Source organism: Camelina sativa, chromosome 2, assembly GCF_030686135.1.
Source record: "Camelina sativa cultivar CO46 ecotype springtype chromosome 2, ASM3068613v1".
Lineage (NCBI taxonomy): Eukaryota > Viridiplantae > Streptophyta > Magnoliopsida > Brassicales > Brassicaceae > Camelina > Camelina sativa.
This window is the reverse complement of record NC_141881.1, coordinates 1,236,025-1,251,616: the sequence shown is the minus strand read 5'-3', so window position 1 is coordinate 1,251,616 and position 15,592 is coordinate 1,236,025. Positions and strand designations below refer to the sequence as shown.

General features: G+C 33.9%; 3 protein-coding genes across 3 annotated transcripts; 1 reads left to right on the top strand and 2 right to left on the bottom strand.

The window, feature by feature from the left end:
• Positions 1 to 2,283: 2,283 nt before the first annotated feature.
• LOC104746993 (uncharacterized) lies at positions 2,284 to 3,098 on the top strand. The gene is made up of 2 exons (XM_010468560.2): positions 2,284 to 2,553; positions 2,653 to 3,098. The coding sequence occupies exons 1-2, from the start codon at positions 2,295 to 2,297 to the stop codon at positions 3,096 to 3,098; spliced, it is 705 nt and encodes a 234-aa protein (XP_010466862.2). The 5' UTR covers positions 2,284 to 2,294.
• A 79-nt stretch (positions 3,099 to 3,177) lies between these two features.
• Positions 3,178 to 6,102, bottom strand: LOC104713305 (DHHC-type zinc finger family protein). The gene is made up of 9 exons (XM_010430400.3): positions 5,738 to 6,102; positions 5,360 to 5,473; positions 4,926 to 5,264; positions 4,775 to 4,843; positions 4,609 to 4,680; positions 4,387 to 4,515; positions 4,202 to 4,282; positions 3,939 to 4,109; positions 3,178 to 3,846 (listed from the first exon to the last, which is right to left on the bottom strand). The coding sequence occupies exons 1-9, from the start codon at positions 5,786 to 5,788 to the stop codon at positions 3,340 to 3,342; spliced, it is 1,533 nt and encodes a 510-aa protein (XP_010428702.2). The 5' UTR covers positions 5,789 to 6,102; the 3' UTR covers positions 3,178 to 3,339.
• Positions 6,103 to 6,832: 730 nt separating this feature from the next.
• Positions 6,833 to 10,462, bottom strand: LOC104713296 (putative WRKY transcription factor 47). The gene is made up of 6 exons (XM_010430388.3): positions 10,041 to 10,462; positions 9,874 to 9,951; positions 9,415 to 9,570; positions 8,364 to 8,609; positions 8,150 to 8,263; positions 6,833 to 7,718 (listed from the first exon to the last, which is right to left on the bottom strand). The coding sequence occupies exons 1-6, from the start codon at positions 10,266 to 10,268 to the stop codon at positions 7,068 to 7,070; spliced, it is 1,473 nt and encodes a 490-aa protein (XP_010428690.1). The 5' UTR covers positions 10,269 to 10,462; the 3' UTR covers positions 6,833 to 7,067.
• Positions 10,463 to 15,592: the final 5,130 nt, after the last annotated feature.

The following is a 15,592-nucleotide window of genomic DNA, read 5'->3' as shown; positions in this document are numbered from 1 at the left end:
AATATTAAAAAGGCTGAACGAGAGAAGAAATTAACAGGTATCACAATCACCCGTGATAGTCCTACTGTTTCGCATTTGCTGTTCGCTGATGATAGTCTATTTTTCTGTAAAGCAGAGGCGACTGAATGCCAGACGGTAATGAAAATAATAGGTAATTATGGTAAAGCTTCCGGACATGAGGTTAATCTGGAGAAATCTTCTATCATATTTGGTAAAAAGGTTCCTACTGCTCTAAGAGATCAGTTAAAATCAGTTATTGGTATATCTAAAGAGGGTGGTATGGGTTCTTATTTGGGTATTCCTGAAAGTCTTCAAGGTTCGAAAACTAAGGTTTTTGGCTATGTTAAGGATCGGTTGGATGACCGAGTCAATGGTTGGTCTGCCAAGTGTTTATCGAAAGGTGGTAAGGAGATTATGATTAAATCGGTAGCGTTGGCACTTCCTACCCATGTTATGTCATGCTATAAACTGCCACAGGAGTTGACGTCTAAACTAATGAGTGCTATCTCTACCTTTTGGTGGAAGTCCAATGATAAGGCTCGAGGTATGCATTGGATCGCTTAGGATAAATTGTGCAAAGATAAGGCTCGAGGTATGCACCTCGGCTAGACTACCACCGTCGGACCCCTCACCACTGGACCACCGCCAGAGCACTTTTGCCGGACCACCACCATCGGGTCCCTCACCGCCGGACCACAGCTGGACTACCACCGCGGGACTGACCTTCGGACCACCGCCAGATCCCTCCTATGGCCACTAACCACCACCACTCTCCATTGCCACCAAAACTGCCCTAATGGCCATTGACCAATGGTTAGTTACCTAAGTTTCTTGATTAATTGGTTATATTTTTCATACTTTTTTTTTGTTTTGGTTATCACACAAATTCACCCTTTATAGAAACTCTATATAGCTTGGTGATATGATACATTATGTCAAAAAAGTTACTTCTCAAAGAATTAAAAAAAAAACGTAATGGCGCAATCCTAAATGTATTATAAATCACATAACGTGTTCTAGATTTTGGTATTTAGGTAAAATAGTTTTTTTTTTCTTTTTAATAACATGCATGATGTTCTTTTACGAATGTGAGTAGGATTTATATGTGTTTTTTTTTTGGTAACAAATTTTTATATGTGTTTTCCCTGTCCATATATAAAACAAAAGACCTCTCCGCCTTATAAAAAGAAACTTGGGCATACACAATTTGTGACACAAAGAACCTACCTAGCTAAGCTTCATCCACAAGTACAACAGCCGTGAAGACATAAAGCCACCGTCGAATCATGATGGTGACTCGACGACGATCTCAAATCCCGGGTTCACGCTTCAATCCCACAAAATTGCAGCTCATCGACCGTTATCTACGCTGGAGAAAGGAAGGGAAAAGCTCTAGTTATATATACGAGATGAATATATACGAGAAAGAACCGTGGCTTCTTCAGCACGTAAGACACTTTAGATCCAAAAGGAACATGTGGTTCTACTTCTTTACGAGAAAAAAAGCTGACTCGAAAAGAATGAGCCGAAAGGCGGGGGCAGGTACGTGGAAGACGAATGGTTATAAGGATATAAAAAAAGACGGAGTCAAGGTCGGAACTATGGAGCTTATAACCTTTAGAATCAAAAAGAAAAAGACGGGTTGGGTGATGCACGAGTATATTTTGGATGATCATCAAGTAAAACAGAGATCTCATCAGGAAGTGGTTCTGTGTACAATCAAGTTTAAACCGGGTAAGGACAAGACTCTTAATGCATACGCTCCAACACTCGAACCTATAGTGATTGGACAGCCACAGCCACAAATACAGCCGCCGCGTGGGGAAGAAGAGAATCAGAATACTAATGATGTTCATGTCGCTTCTGCTGAAGATATTCAATACTTGGGTGCTCCTCCTCCTCGCGAGACTCAACAAGGCATTGAGCAGCACCAAGACTTTGGTTCCTATGGCCAGCTCGCTCATCAGCAAAGCCATATTCTTGGACTAGTGGAGGGGTCTAATCATCAGCATCATGGTTATGGATACATGGCTGAGTACTACAACCAGCCTCGGAGACAAGAGATGGATGGTTCACACTCGGCTCATCCATACGATCCTTCACAGCTTCCTACGGAGCTTCAAGAACAATACATATTGGCTGTTCAACATCAACAGTTGCGAATGGAGCAACATCAACGCCAGATTATTGGACAAGCCACCCATCTCTCTTCACAGCTTCCAGTTATGATGATGAACCAATCCATAGAGGAGCGCCAGTATGGCCAGCCGTATCATCAGCGCAATGATCTTTCAATGGTTCATATGGAGACTCAAAAACAAGACAATATGGTTGGACACTTGGCTTCTCAACTAAAACATGGGGAACAGAACAATGTTCCTTTGATGACTATGAATCAAACCATAGAGACCCCACAGCCGACTAACAACCTTGTGCATGAGCATTATGGTTATGGGAACATGGATGAATACCTTAACCAGTTTTGTAGACAAGAGACGGATCCTCCACTCTCGGCTCAAGCCATAGGGGTGCATCATCGGATTGGAAGCTCTGGTTTATACTCGGCTCAACACAATGATCAAAATCACCAAAACGTTACGAGTTTCAAGGAAGACGAATACGATTACAACCATCTCATGCATCTTTTTGAAGGTTTACCAGATCCCTCACAACTTCCAATGGAGCTTCAAGAAGAATATATATTGGGTGATCAATATCAAAACTTCTCAATGGAGCAACAGCAACACCAGATTAATGGACAAGCCACACATCTCTCTTCGCAGTTTCCAGTATCAATGAACCAAGCCATAGATGAACCGTATTGTTGTCAGCCATATCATCAGAGCAATCATCTTTCAGTGGTTCGTATGGAGACTCAACAACAAGGCAATGAGGAACAAGACAATGTTCCGTTGATGACTACGAATCAAACAATAGAGCCGCCAAAGTTGACTCAAGAACAGCAGCAACCTTGTGAACAAGCCAGTACTCGCAACGAATTGACTCAGGAGATGGATCCAGAGATTGCTAGTTTATTATTTGGACAAAACATAACAGTAGAAGAAGCCACGTTAATGGCTACATTAGGAAACTTGTAGTTTAATATTCCATTCTTTTCTTTATCCATTTGTTAGTTGAGGGTTTTCTCTTGCTTTGTTTTTAAAACATTCTGGCATCTCAATAACATATTTTTATATATATACTCTGTATAAAGTCGAACAAGAGGATGCAAAAAGTTTAATCAGATCTTAAATATTTCTCAGAGACTGAGAACAAACCAACCAGAACATTAAGTAACAGAATTAATGAACAATAGCCAAAATAACAGTCTCTTTTCTTTTACCTTGGTGATGCTTCACTTCCATCTTGCTTTATCACAGAACATAAAACCTGTCTTGAGATGTAACTTTCGAGCTCCCTTGAGACTTCTGTTAGCTTCAAGTCAAAGTTACTCCTGTATTTTTGCTTTGGTGATGGCACAGTGGCAGATGAAGAGCCTGAAAACCTTCTCCTTGGGCTTGAGAATCTTCCTGGTGAAACCTGAAGCTTTACTGCTGCACTTGCTGATGGTGGTAACACGGCGTTAGTATTGTCGTCTGGATCTAACAAAAGTCCAAATTTAGTCTCTAATGGAAGTGGCTTAAGTGAATCTTCTTCAGTATCGGTAACTGGTTTCGGTTTTCTCAGTCTTTCCTTTGCTTTCTCAGCTGCTTGTAGAGCCTTTTCACTGCTTAAAGTTATCAGTTTCCATGGGTTTATGCTTACATGAAAACCTGGTTTCTTGTTGATCAGTGTGGAAGGTGAACGTTCATCTCCTTCAATCTTTATAGATAGTCTCTGCTGATTCTGTTTAAAAAAACAAAACAGAATCTTTGAGAATCCTTCAAAAGCCACAACAAGAGAAGGAAAACAAAAAACAAAAGCTTTTAGACAATCACCTCATTTGCTTTCCTGCACATGAATTTGGAGATAAACGTGTGTCTTGGTCTTTCAGGTGAATCAAAATCTGAGCTTTCATCTGAAGATGAATCTAATTCATCAAAAGGGTCCACTTCTGCAAATTGATTCTCCTCCCTCATGGCTAATATATAGTCATATGTTCTCATCCCCTGCAAATATTTGAGCATTACATTACCTTGTCAAATCAAACTACTTCTGCTGATAAATACTAGCTTCATGGTTAGGAGACTGTAAGAGTTACCTTTCTTATGAGAACTACATGGAAGAGGAAAAGCTGCCCCATGGCAGCCGAGCCATAGGCTGTGAACAAGACTAATATAACCTGTAAGAGTACAAAACATTACAAACTCATAAGCAAGAGGAAGCTGCATTAGATGTCATGAGGAAGAAAGCAAATGTTGAGAACATAAGTATAGGAAACTATACAGATATTGTAGCAACAGCCCATCTAGGGAACTCTACGTAAAGCCTTCTTTTCAAGTCGATTTCCATCCCTTTCTTGTCCACAAAACATCTGACAAATACGGCAATGGCTGTTCCACCTTCTATAATTAGCTGTTACAGTAAAACCAGTCAATACCATTATGTCAATGAACCAGAACGTTTCAGGTTTATGTTTAAGTAGTTGAGAGAGCAATCAATACTCACCATGAGCAAGACGAAAACCATAAGGAGTATAAACGTAGTGTAATTCTTTTTCCCAACGCAGTTATTGAGCCACTGAATACACCAAATACACACAGTGAAAACTTATGTATACAAATCCAAGACAGAAGAGCAGTTTCAGAAACAAAGATTCCCTTAAAAACCTTACCCTGCAATGGTGATCAAACCCTTCAACACACCGGTTACATGTCCTGCAATGCTTACTACTGCGTTTAACCTAAATAAAGAAACACAGATAAAGTCTTCATGACATAAGTGGTTGATAATGTGACATGAGTGCACTAAAGAAAAAGGCAAACCTCTAAATCACAAAGTGAACAGTAAGAGATGTCATCTTCATCTTTAGGATCTGGCGTAACAGAAGAATCATCATCTTTCATAACAAGTGGGAACGGAAGGAGTGGTTCAAGCTGCACACTGCTTTTCCATGGATCCAAATAGGTACGTCTGATAAAATTTCTCAAGATCTTACTCTCTAATCTCCTGAAAAACCTCACAACAACTTGACTCAAAACAACCTTAAATCTCAGCTTCATCAAGACTCCTTTAGATTTAGACTTTCTCTTTCTCTTAACACTAGTCTTATCCGTAGGATCAATCGCAGTACACCTCACGAATAAAACTATAACCGAAACCGCCTGAAAAAAGGATGAAAAAATCTCTCAGCACAGTGTTGGTTCTTCAAGATTCGATTACAATACACAAATCCAAGTTCGTTGAGTTTAACTCTTACCACAAAGGAGAAAACTGAAAGAAGTGAGATAATAGCTATTCGATTCCCAATGAAGAATCCGAGGAATACATAAAAGGATACCACCAGAACACTATAAATAACAGCTCCCACAATCTGCACACAAAGCAGCTCAATTTAGTAACCAAGAATCAAAAGATGCGAACTTTGCTACAGGATTCATCAAAAAGTCAAGATTTTTTAAATCCTGGTGACACATAAACATTATCAAATAACTGATTCAGCTCAAAAATTGAAGAAACTCTCAGCACAGAAGGTTCATAGGTTCACTCCTCAATAGATCGAAGTAGATGAAATTGAAAGAGTTACAGGGAGATTTCTAAATAAAGTAAGAAACTTTCTAAAAAAAGAAGGTGAAACCTGTAATGGGTGTAAAGGTTGTTGCCAGCCATGGCGTCGTCTCATCATCATTGTTAACTCCAAAAGATTTGATTTTTTTTTTTTTTTCAGATCTTCGCCGAAGAAGAAATCTCTAAGCAAATCATGACTCCATGAGACCGCTCCTCTCTTAGCTCAAAGACTACTCTGGTTTTTTTTTTATTCAAGGGGATTTAATAATAATTAATCTGATTGAGTTTTTGGTTTTGTTTTTTTTTTGTTTTTGTATTAAGAAGAAGAGGACGACGACGAGACCAACGGTCGGGTTTTCAAAATTTGAAGTAACGCTCGGAGATCTACTTTACTTTACTCATCCGGCGACTCTTTCATGATTCATTTCATTCATTGACCTTTTTTTTTAACATGACTAATTTATAAATTGGCCCATTTATGTAATGATGTCAAACTTTGGGCCTTAAATGGGCCTTAAACTTCATATGTTGTGTGGTAAATATAAACTTTTTTTTTCGATGTGGTCAAAACCGTTTCGTTGATAGAAGTAGAACTGAGAGCAATGCAAAAGGAGAATACAAACTACATCTACATGACTACATGGGGTGAAATAAGACTCATTATAGGATAGAATAACCCGAGATCGAGTTCATTGTAAGCTGTTAAAACCTAGTTCCTTTAACATATCTTTACATATTTTGTTTGTTTGTAATCATTGGTAACATGGACCAACGACAATATCATATTTTGTTTTGCAGTTGTTGACAGTAGCAGCTTCGATCAATGATTAATCTATTACTGTTTAGTAGTAGTTAGTGACCAGCGATAGGACTATAACTATCAATGTTCTGAATGGAGACGTGCGGGACAACTTCGTATTTATTTTATTCATCCGCGATAACAACAAGTTTCAGCGATTCATCGCTTATTGAAATATATTGCTAACATTTTTAGTAGGTAGTTACTAAATTGCTTATCCTTTTCGTTGATAGTACCACTGGTTTTCCACTTTTTATCCACTCGATATAACAAAAATGTTAATTTACTCATATTATACTTACATTGTTATATATAAATAATACACCAAAATTTTTTAACATAAAATATTTAAGATACATACATATATAGATGCAGATACAGATCGATCGGTGTCATTCTTTCAACATATATGAAAAACAAAACAAAAAATAAACAGTAGCCGAAATATAGTCCTATCAAAAAAAACCTATAAGAGCTCTCTCTCTCTCTCTCCATATCCATTTGTATATAATGTACACCAGAAAACATATGATACGCATTATAATATGTGTGTAGTAATAACAATAAATATAAGATAACATAATTTAATAATGATACTAAATTAGTTTGTAGAGAAAGTGGTGCAAGACTGAGGAAGCTGTGGCGAATCTCCATTACTACTACCTCCACTTTTCGCATCAACCTTGTTATCATTAATAATATCATTATTATTATTATTGTCGTTATTACCACCTCCGATAATGTTTGAGATCGCAGCCGCAAGCGCCGCCGTGAAATTCGGATCCATGGCAATCGCAGCCCTAACTGAATCGACCATGTCACGTGGTAGTGCTTGTGGACCCAACAGATTAGGTAATAATAACTGCGGATTGTTATTATTATTGATTGACCTAATTTGATTAGCGTTTGGTAAAAACGCGGCGGGACCATACTGGCTCAGAAACTGCGGCGGTGGTTGTAGTGGTCGAGGCGGGTTGGTGAGGTCTAAGGTTATGGTGGGAAAAGGAGCGGAGGCGGAGAGTGTGGCGATTGTGGAGGTGTATGGGAAGTTATTGTAGAAGGAAGATGATGACGTGGCCGAGGGGCTAGAGAGTGTTTGGTGCAGGTTGCTTGTGGTGGAGCCAGATAAGAGCATTGCGGCTGCAGCCGAGGTGGTGGCGGCCATGGCGGTTGCTGACGGTGGAAGAGGATGGTTATGGTTTCCTTCGTATGTTGTGGTCAAAATAGTTGTATCCTCCGCGCATCGTTGGACCTATGTACACATTCAGATAAGCAACTCAATATTATTTTGTTACGTAAGACAATTGAGTATATAAAAATAAAATAAAAACAAAAATAAAAACAATTGAGTATTCTTTAAAAGTATGTCGCACTCTACTTTTGTGATTCAAAAATAATATACACAATTTTTCTAGGGATTTAGTAAAGCCTTTCTAAATTTGGAATGGTTTTCATGTTATCTTCTTGAAAACTTTCCAAATTTATTTTATGCAAAACTTTTGAAATTTCTTAAACTTTTATAAGTTGACAAGGATATGTAACTCATTAGCGTTGTCATTGTATCGGCTCCGCATAATACATATTATTGACCAATAGAATTAACCTTATAAATCAATACATAAATTTAACATCAAATATTTTTTTTCTGCATTTTTCCGGTATAATTCTAAATTTATTACTAACCTGTTTACGAACAGGGCATCCAACGGCCATGGTGCAGCGATAGTAAGCCCGAGGACATGGATTTCCTTTGGCCATTTTCTGACCATATTTTCTCCATTGACATCCGTCATTTACCTATATATTAAGTAACAAAATTAATCTAATTTCTCTAACTTATATGTATAGTTATATGTGTAAAGAAAAATTTAGTAACATATATAAATTAGAAAGTTACCGTGGTGGCATCAGATCTAGCCCTGACGGAAACCCTAGCTTTTCGAAAGGGTAGCTGATCATGAGGGTTTTGTTGCTCGTCAGGATTATTACTCTTGTTTTGGTCTAATCTTGGAGTTTTTGGTGATCGTCCTTGGTGCATATCACGATCATCCACGTCGTCTGGTGACCGTCGTTTCAAGGTAGTGGCTGCGATTTCATTGTTCATGTCCTCTAGAGCTTGTGAAGAACCAGCTTGAGGTATATCCTTTTCACCAAAAACAAAAATTAAAAAGTTTAAGAAAATGTATTAGTTTCGTAAGAAGTTTGACAGTAAAATATTTGAGAGTAAATTCACTCCATAATAATTATCTTATAGGGTTGGTATAATTCAATTATATTAATTTGGTCAGTTAAACATATAAAACCAATCGATCGATCACAACGAGATACACACACACACACACGCATACATATGATAAACTACCACATACAGATGCATTCACCTATAAACAGAAAAAAAAAAATATCTAAGGCGATCGAAGACTCATATACGTACATACTGTCGACAGAAAAAAATGTGATGCATATAGAGGAACGTACCTAACTACAAATAAAGATTTTTTAAGTCTGAAATATCTCCGAAAAAAATACAAAATTTAATTCTCCATTTAATATTTAGTTGTATTTTTGATCGAGTCATTTGGCTATTTTCTTTCTCTTTTTTCTTCATATTATAAAATAAAAGCTGTATTCATTTAGTTTGCTTATGGCTTTTTTCAATCAGGTGGGGATGAAAATCTAAATACATAACCGAACTACATCTATTAGATAACTATATTGCACATGGTTTCAATTTTTAATTGATACTTTGAAACCGGATAAATCCTACGCTGAAAACTAAACCAATCTCCCAGCTGTGAAACAAGTAAATATTAAATAACTTCAAAAAAAAAAAGAGAACAAATATCATAACAAAAAGAAGTTATAAAGTACTGTTACTTTATATATATATATATATATATATATATATATCTCATTTTCATGAATTGATGAAATGATATATCAAGTACCTCATGTTGTTTATGTAGACCTTCCACTTGTGTCTGTCTTACCAACAAAACTCTTCTTTGGAGGTTGTTATAACTCTCACTGATCTCATCTAATAAATGCTTCAGTTTGTAATTCTCCTCGTGGAGCCTCGCTAGCTCCAATTTCAGCCTAATAATCTGCAAAAAAAAAAATTATTGATTTTAACAGTAATAATATTAAACACCTCACTTATTATATTAACAACCTACAACTTTGTATACGGAACTAAACGATATGACAAGAAAAATTAATTAAAATTGTGTATATATATACAGAAATGAAAAAGTGCATTTAGAAACTCACATGATCCGAGATAGTCAAGTATACAACAGAATTAACTATCTGATTAATTTTGTTTACAAACACCGAAACTATGTTTTAAGTTGTTAACCAAAATTACAGCGAATGATGAAAAAAATTAACAACTCAGAAACACTTACTTGGGTTTTGGTTTTGGTTTTGTCATCGCCATCATCGCTTGATGTTCCATGCCATGAATTTACCATAACTAAGTCATCCTAATTATAGAATGAAAAGTTTATGTAATGAATTACTAACGTCCAAACATATAGTATATTTTATTCACATCTATAATTTAGAACCTTACATTAAAACCGGAAGATCCAACGATGGTAGTCGTCATTCTCACATGGCCAATATCATCGTACGGCTGACTTTTGGCGGAGAAGAAATCAACTTCTTTGATAGGCGACTCGTGACGATGTTCCTCCGAAGACTCGTTTGGTTGATCATCCTTTGAGTCGGAATCCCCCCGGAGAAATTCGCCGGAGTGCAAGAACGCAATTTCACGGGGATCTTGAGTATGTTCTTCCATTAATTTGCAGACAAAAGAAAGAAATAAAAGGAGAGAGAGATGTAGAGAAAGAAGAAAAAAAAAAAGAAAGAGTCTCTTTATATAAAGACTCAATTTATGAGGATAACTAAGTTGTGTAAAGTCTTAGCTAAAGGTGTCTTATTTTCAACGAGAAATCACTCTTTTGTCAAATGTTACACATTTTTAGAATGACCAAGCAACTCTTGTTGCATTTATTTTTTTTATATTAGTTGGTTGATATTTTCAAGAATTCATAATAATTTATGTTATACTCCCTAAATAATCACGTAAATGATGTGGAATTTCAAATGTTATACTATTTGATTATGTTTTCTTATGCATAATGAAAAAAAAAATGCGATAGTTATATTCTTAAGGTTAATATGAAATTTATAATGTCCAAATTAAATGACGTGTTGAAAAATATTGATGATAAGTATCAGTCTGACTCTTTCTTTCAACTTTTAAAATATAGGAAGATGATCGATCTTGGAGAGTGGTTCCTAAATGTCAGATGTGATCTCAATATTTATATATACGTCGTTATTGTTATTTTGTTTTCTTTCTAATTTTGTTTAGAAACTGTTTAGAAAATTATATAATTATGAAAAAGGATATCCAAAATATTATTTTAAAATTAAATCATTTCGGTTTAAAACGTCAGAGATGTACACGTGTAAAAGTACAAAAGGGTAAGATCGAAAGAGTGACGTACGTGTTAAATCGGAGATAAAAAAAAAAAACGTCGATAAGTAACGACGTGAGAAGAGACTCAAGAGGAAAAGGACAAGAAGCGTTGTCTTGAAGTCAACGGAGTTGACGGCACGGCATAACGGTGGCACTATCGGACGGTGATAAAAAAAAGAACCTAATCACCAACTTGACCATTTCATTGAAAGCTATAACTACCAAGTCATTTATTTTCTTTTTAGTAGTTCACATTTTTTATATACAATAGTTTTTATAACATTAATCAAAGTTTCAATTTTCTTAATCTGTCATCGTCAACGAGCTCAGAGAAGACCGTCGTGCAAGGTCATTAGAATATATTTATATAATATGGATATTATTATGATTTGGTTAGTTATTTCAGATTCAGATTTGATATCTTTATATTGATTTGTTTTCTAACATTTTTTTAGTATATATAGTGTATATACAAGTATACTTCACAACTTTTATGTGTGGATGGATTATATTAATATAGGATGTTTAGAGGATTATTTTTGTTTCATAATATAGGATGTTTCCAACTTTCTATGCAACTTTTAGATTAATTTTATATTTTATATTATGCAGTATTGGATATGATTGGTTAAACTTTTTAAAAGTAACTTTTTCTTAATATGTGTGTTTCTACTAAAACATCATATATTTTGAAACGGATGGAGTATATAATGGTAGTATGTAATTACTATAATCCATTTCACACCTAGTATATAGATCATTAAATGATGTGTTACGTTACTATAGTAACTAACTAACTTAATTAGATGTTTTCTTATGAAGTAGTTAATGAGAATTTTCAATGATTAGGTTAATCTCTACATTATATTTAGTCTTGTTTGTTTAGTCTGGATGAAACGTTTTTTCTCATGAGTCATATAATCTTTAGTATAACCAAATTTAAATTTGGCAACCAAATTTAAATTTGGCACAGTTGAAACCGCATTAGATCATTTCTCGCAGTAAGAGTGAGGTGCTAGCTACCACTAAGCGAGAGAATTAAGTGTATCATTGTTATACGGCATATTTGAAAGAATTATATGCCGTATATATATGCATCATTGTTATTTCGTTTATTATTATGCATAAGTTGTCCCAAAGAATGAAAGGACTAAGTGTTTCCTATTGCTCGATGGACACATAATTGAAAAATATTATACACCGTATTTCTTCATAATCAACATCACATTTTTAAAAAGTATTATGATTTATAATTTTCTTATAGATCTATATAATTTTCAAATAAATACATATAACTGACTTTTGTCCTTTTCGTTACGCGTTTCTACTCGTCGACCAGTCTCTTGTGATTAGAAATCAATTTCTTGTGAGGATGTTAATATAAATGTCGATATTATCTATCAAAAATATAAAGAAAATAATTTAATGGAAGATGTGGAAAGAACTTTGGTCAATGATGTAGAAGATGCCATGTTTCCAGTTGACACTGAAATCTACAGCTGGAAGGTCCTTTTCCTTTAGGGTTTTTATTTAATTATATATTAATAATCGTACTTAGTACTATAAAATATAAATAAACGAGAAACAACATTTCATAATTGATAAACTTATAATATACTAGAACATAGAGAAAAATTTAATACATACGAGTTTTTTTTTTTTTTCTCTTTTTTTTTCTTTTTGGTTTATACATGTCCAACATTTCAACTTTCAAGTCGTGATCTTTGCAATTTCCATGTGAGGAGATTTCATATATCAGCAAGTCAATGATAAGTTTAAATATACCTTAAATAATAAATGCAGTTTGGTTTGGTATGATTTTTTAAAAAGTATATAGCAGTAAACAATTATTAAAATAGCAATGTATATTTTTCTTACAGTTACCAAAATATCATTATATATTTTCTGTTATTAAAAATCCTGAAATTTATTTTCTCAAAAAAAATAGAATGATTATTTAAAGGGAGATTAGGTCAATCTTCTGGCCTTGTCCATTACCTTTTTTTTTTGTACAACAAGTTTTTCATTCATTCATACTTAAACGGTTACAAATGAGAAGTGCATACCCTTTTTAATATTATTTTGGTAAATACCCAATTTATTTCTAATCAAAAAACTAATCAAACTAGTTAACACATGTCTCTAATGAATAATGACTTACTATCAATACAACATGTAAAAAAAGTGAATTAAGACATGAATTCCTAACATATTTCACGTGAAATGATATGTAAATACGATATACTGATGCAAAATTATAAGTTAAAACATCGTTTTCCGTAAATGAAAAGAAATTTTATGGTTTTTTATTTGTTTTCTGATTAAAATTTTGAAAAATGATAGACTAATACAAATTGAAAAAGATGAGATAAAAAGATAAGGAAATCTTCCTTGCCCAAACACGATAATTCTCTGTAAACAAAAAAAAGTTTCAATAAACATTTCATCCCTGAATTAAAAAATGCTATCGTATATATATATTTGCAAAATTGATTTAGCATTGTATGTTTTTTTATGAATTGACACATTAATAAATATTCTTCTTCTTCTCTATCTCTCTAGTTATCTCAATGCCTTGCTCGAGCAAAAAACTGGTCATGAGTAAAAGTGCCTTCACAGACCAGCCGAGATGACACATCTATAAATAACCTTCTACCTTTTCTTTCTTTGATATGTATAGAAGTAACCAACTATCATTCCCAAAACTTGAAAGTGATTCACATATATGCCAAACATCTAGAGTGCTTTTGAACTAAGAAAAATAATTATATGTTGAATATTTACTACTTTCCAAACATAAACGAAAACTAAAATTGGAATGGGGAAGAAGAAATCGAGTAAACGAAAACGGCGCTTAGGTAAAGCCCAAAACAAGCAAATAAAGTCTACAAGTTAGTCCCACACTTTGCCCACACGTTTGGGAGGGAAAAACAAGCAAACAAGAAATTAGATAGGCAAGATGAAGATATGGTCCACTAGTTTTTCCCTCTTTAAATTATTTTATTGATATATATATATTTTTTTGCAATGTATAACGTACATAATACGTTACATATTTGTATGTAAGTGTAAATCATATAAGAGGATTTTAATCATGCAATATGGTCCGCGGCTATTTTGCCGATAGTTGTTAACTAGTGAGGGATCGTGGAATTCTAGCTAGATTTGTTAATTAAGTTTGACCTCCTAGTTAGCTACTTATATTTACTCTCCTCACATGTAAACACTGTATATATATGTATTGTATTTAGTAAAATATATTTTAGATAATCATAAAGTAGTCCAATATTGTACGCTTCGGATCATGTACCTACAAGTTTATAGTATAATTTTGTAATCGTTTAGTTAAAGTACTGTGGCACATTATCAACCATTCATGTTTTTAAGACTTGTTTAACACTAAATTTCATCATATATGTTATTTAAAAACACAAGTTCATCGTCTATTATTCAATATAAACTGATGTTTTGTACATTTTCTGAAATTTATATATTTATTTTAATAAACAAGACTTAGTATATAATTATAATTATTTCCTGACTTTTAAAAAATAATAAAGAAATATATTTTATTTAGCATTTGAATACTTTTTAAAGAAAAACTAAACATGTAAAACAAAAGAAATACAAATTTATCGATAGTTACAAATTTTATAGTTGTATATATATACTTACATACTTTTTTTTTTTTTTGAAATAATGCAGAAGCAACGAGGTCCAAAACTAGCTGGGACCAGCATGTAGGGGGATTAGGCATCAAATTGCCAATCTTTTTCGTAGCAACTTTGAAAAGGGAGCGACCTCTTTAAATTCATATCCACAATTCCTTCACAGTTTCACACTTTCACACTCACTCCTGAATCAATTATTTGGTTATTTAATCTTCTATAAATAAATAAATATATATATATATATATTTAATTCATTCGTTGATTATGCACATCACGACGCATGTGTTCGTTTTCAAGCACGTCAATCGAATATAGACTTAACGGTTCATACCCTTGTTAATAACGCATGGATGTGTATCCTTGTAAGAACAAAATAGCAGAAAAATGTATACAAATACAATGGATATGTATATCTTGATGAATGTAGATATTTTATTAAGTTGTTTCAATTTGTGTTTGCTTCTAACTATGAGTTTTTGTTTCTAATTGTAGTTATTTTTTTGAGCTTATATAGTACTAAATTCAAAATAATAGATATTCGTTATTAGATTTAATGCACATCAAAGTTTTCTTCCTCCAAACACGATTCGAACGTTTTCAAATTGCGATGATGATCCACTTATTGAATTATGATATGGGAGAAAGTATATTTTTGACGGGCAGAATTTTAGTTTTAACTAGGTTGGAACCCGCGCTACGCAGCGGGTTAATTTTTGTTATATATTTCATGATTTGTTTTTAGATTTTTTTGTATGAATGTAAAATTGTTTTCAGTTAATAAACTGTTTTTACAACAAATGCAGATAGTAGAAAATTTAGTGGAGAAAACCAAAACAATTTAAAAGTTTGTGTCATTGCACATACTGAACCTATTTTTTTCTCGAATTCATAATTTAATATGTTGTTCAGAATCTTTTGATAATTACAATGCTAATTCTTTTTTTTGGTTATTATTATTTACATCAT

Coding starts and splice junctions, on each gene's coding strand:
- LOC104746993 (XM_010468560.2), top strand. CDS start 2,295: ATGGTTCATATGGAGACTCAAAAACAAGACAATATGGTTGGACACTTG. Junction 2,554..2,652: donor TCATCGGATTGGAAGCTCTG/GTTTATACTCGG, acceptor ATCTTTTTGAAG/GTTTACCAGATCCCTCACAA.
- LOC104713305 (XM_010430400.3), bottom strand. CDS start 5,788: ATGATGATGAGACGACGCCATGGCTGGCAACAACCTTTACACCCATTA. Junction 4,110..4,201: donor ATGTAGTTCTCATAAGAAAG/GTAACTCTTACA, acceptor AAATATTTGCAG/GGGATGAGAACATATGACTA. Junction 3,847..3,938: donor TGTGCAGGAAAGCAAATGAG/GTGATTGTCTAA, acceptor TTTTTTAAACAG/AATCAGCAGAGACTATCTAT.
- LOC104713296 (XM_010430388.3), bottom strand. CDS start 10,268: ATGGAAGAACATACTCAAGATCCCCGTGAAATTGCGTTCTTGCACTCC. Junction 9,571..9,873: donor AAACCAAAACCAAAACCCAA/GTAAGTGTTTCT, acceptor TTTTTTTTGCAG/ATTATTAGGCTGAAATTGGA. Junction 8,264..8,363: donor CTAGATCTGATGCCACCACG/GTAACTTTCTAA, acceptor CTTAATATATAG/GTAAATGACGGATGTCAATG.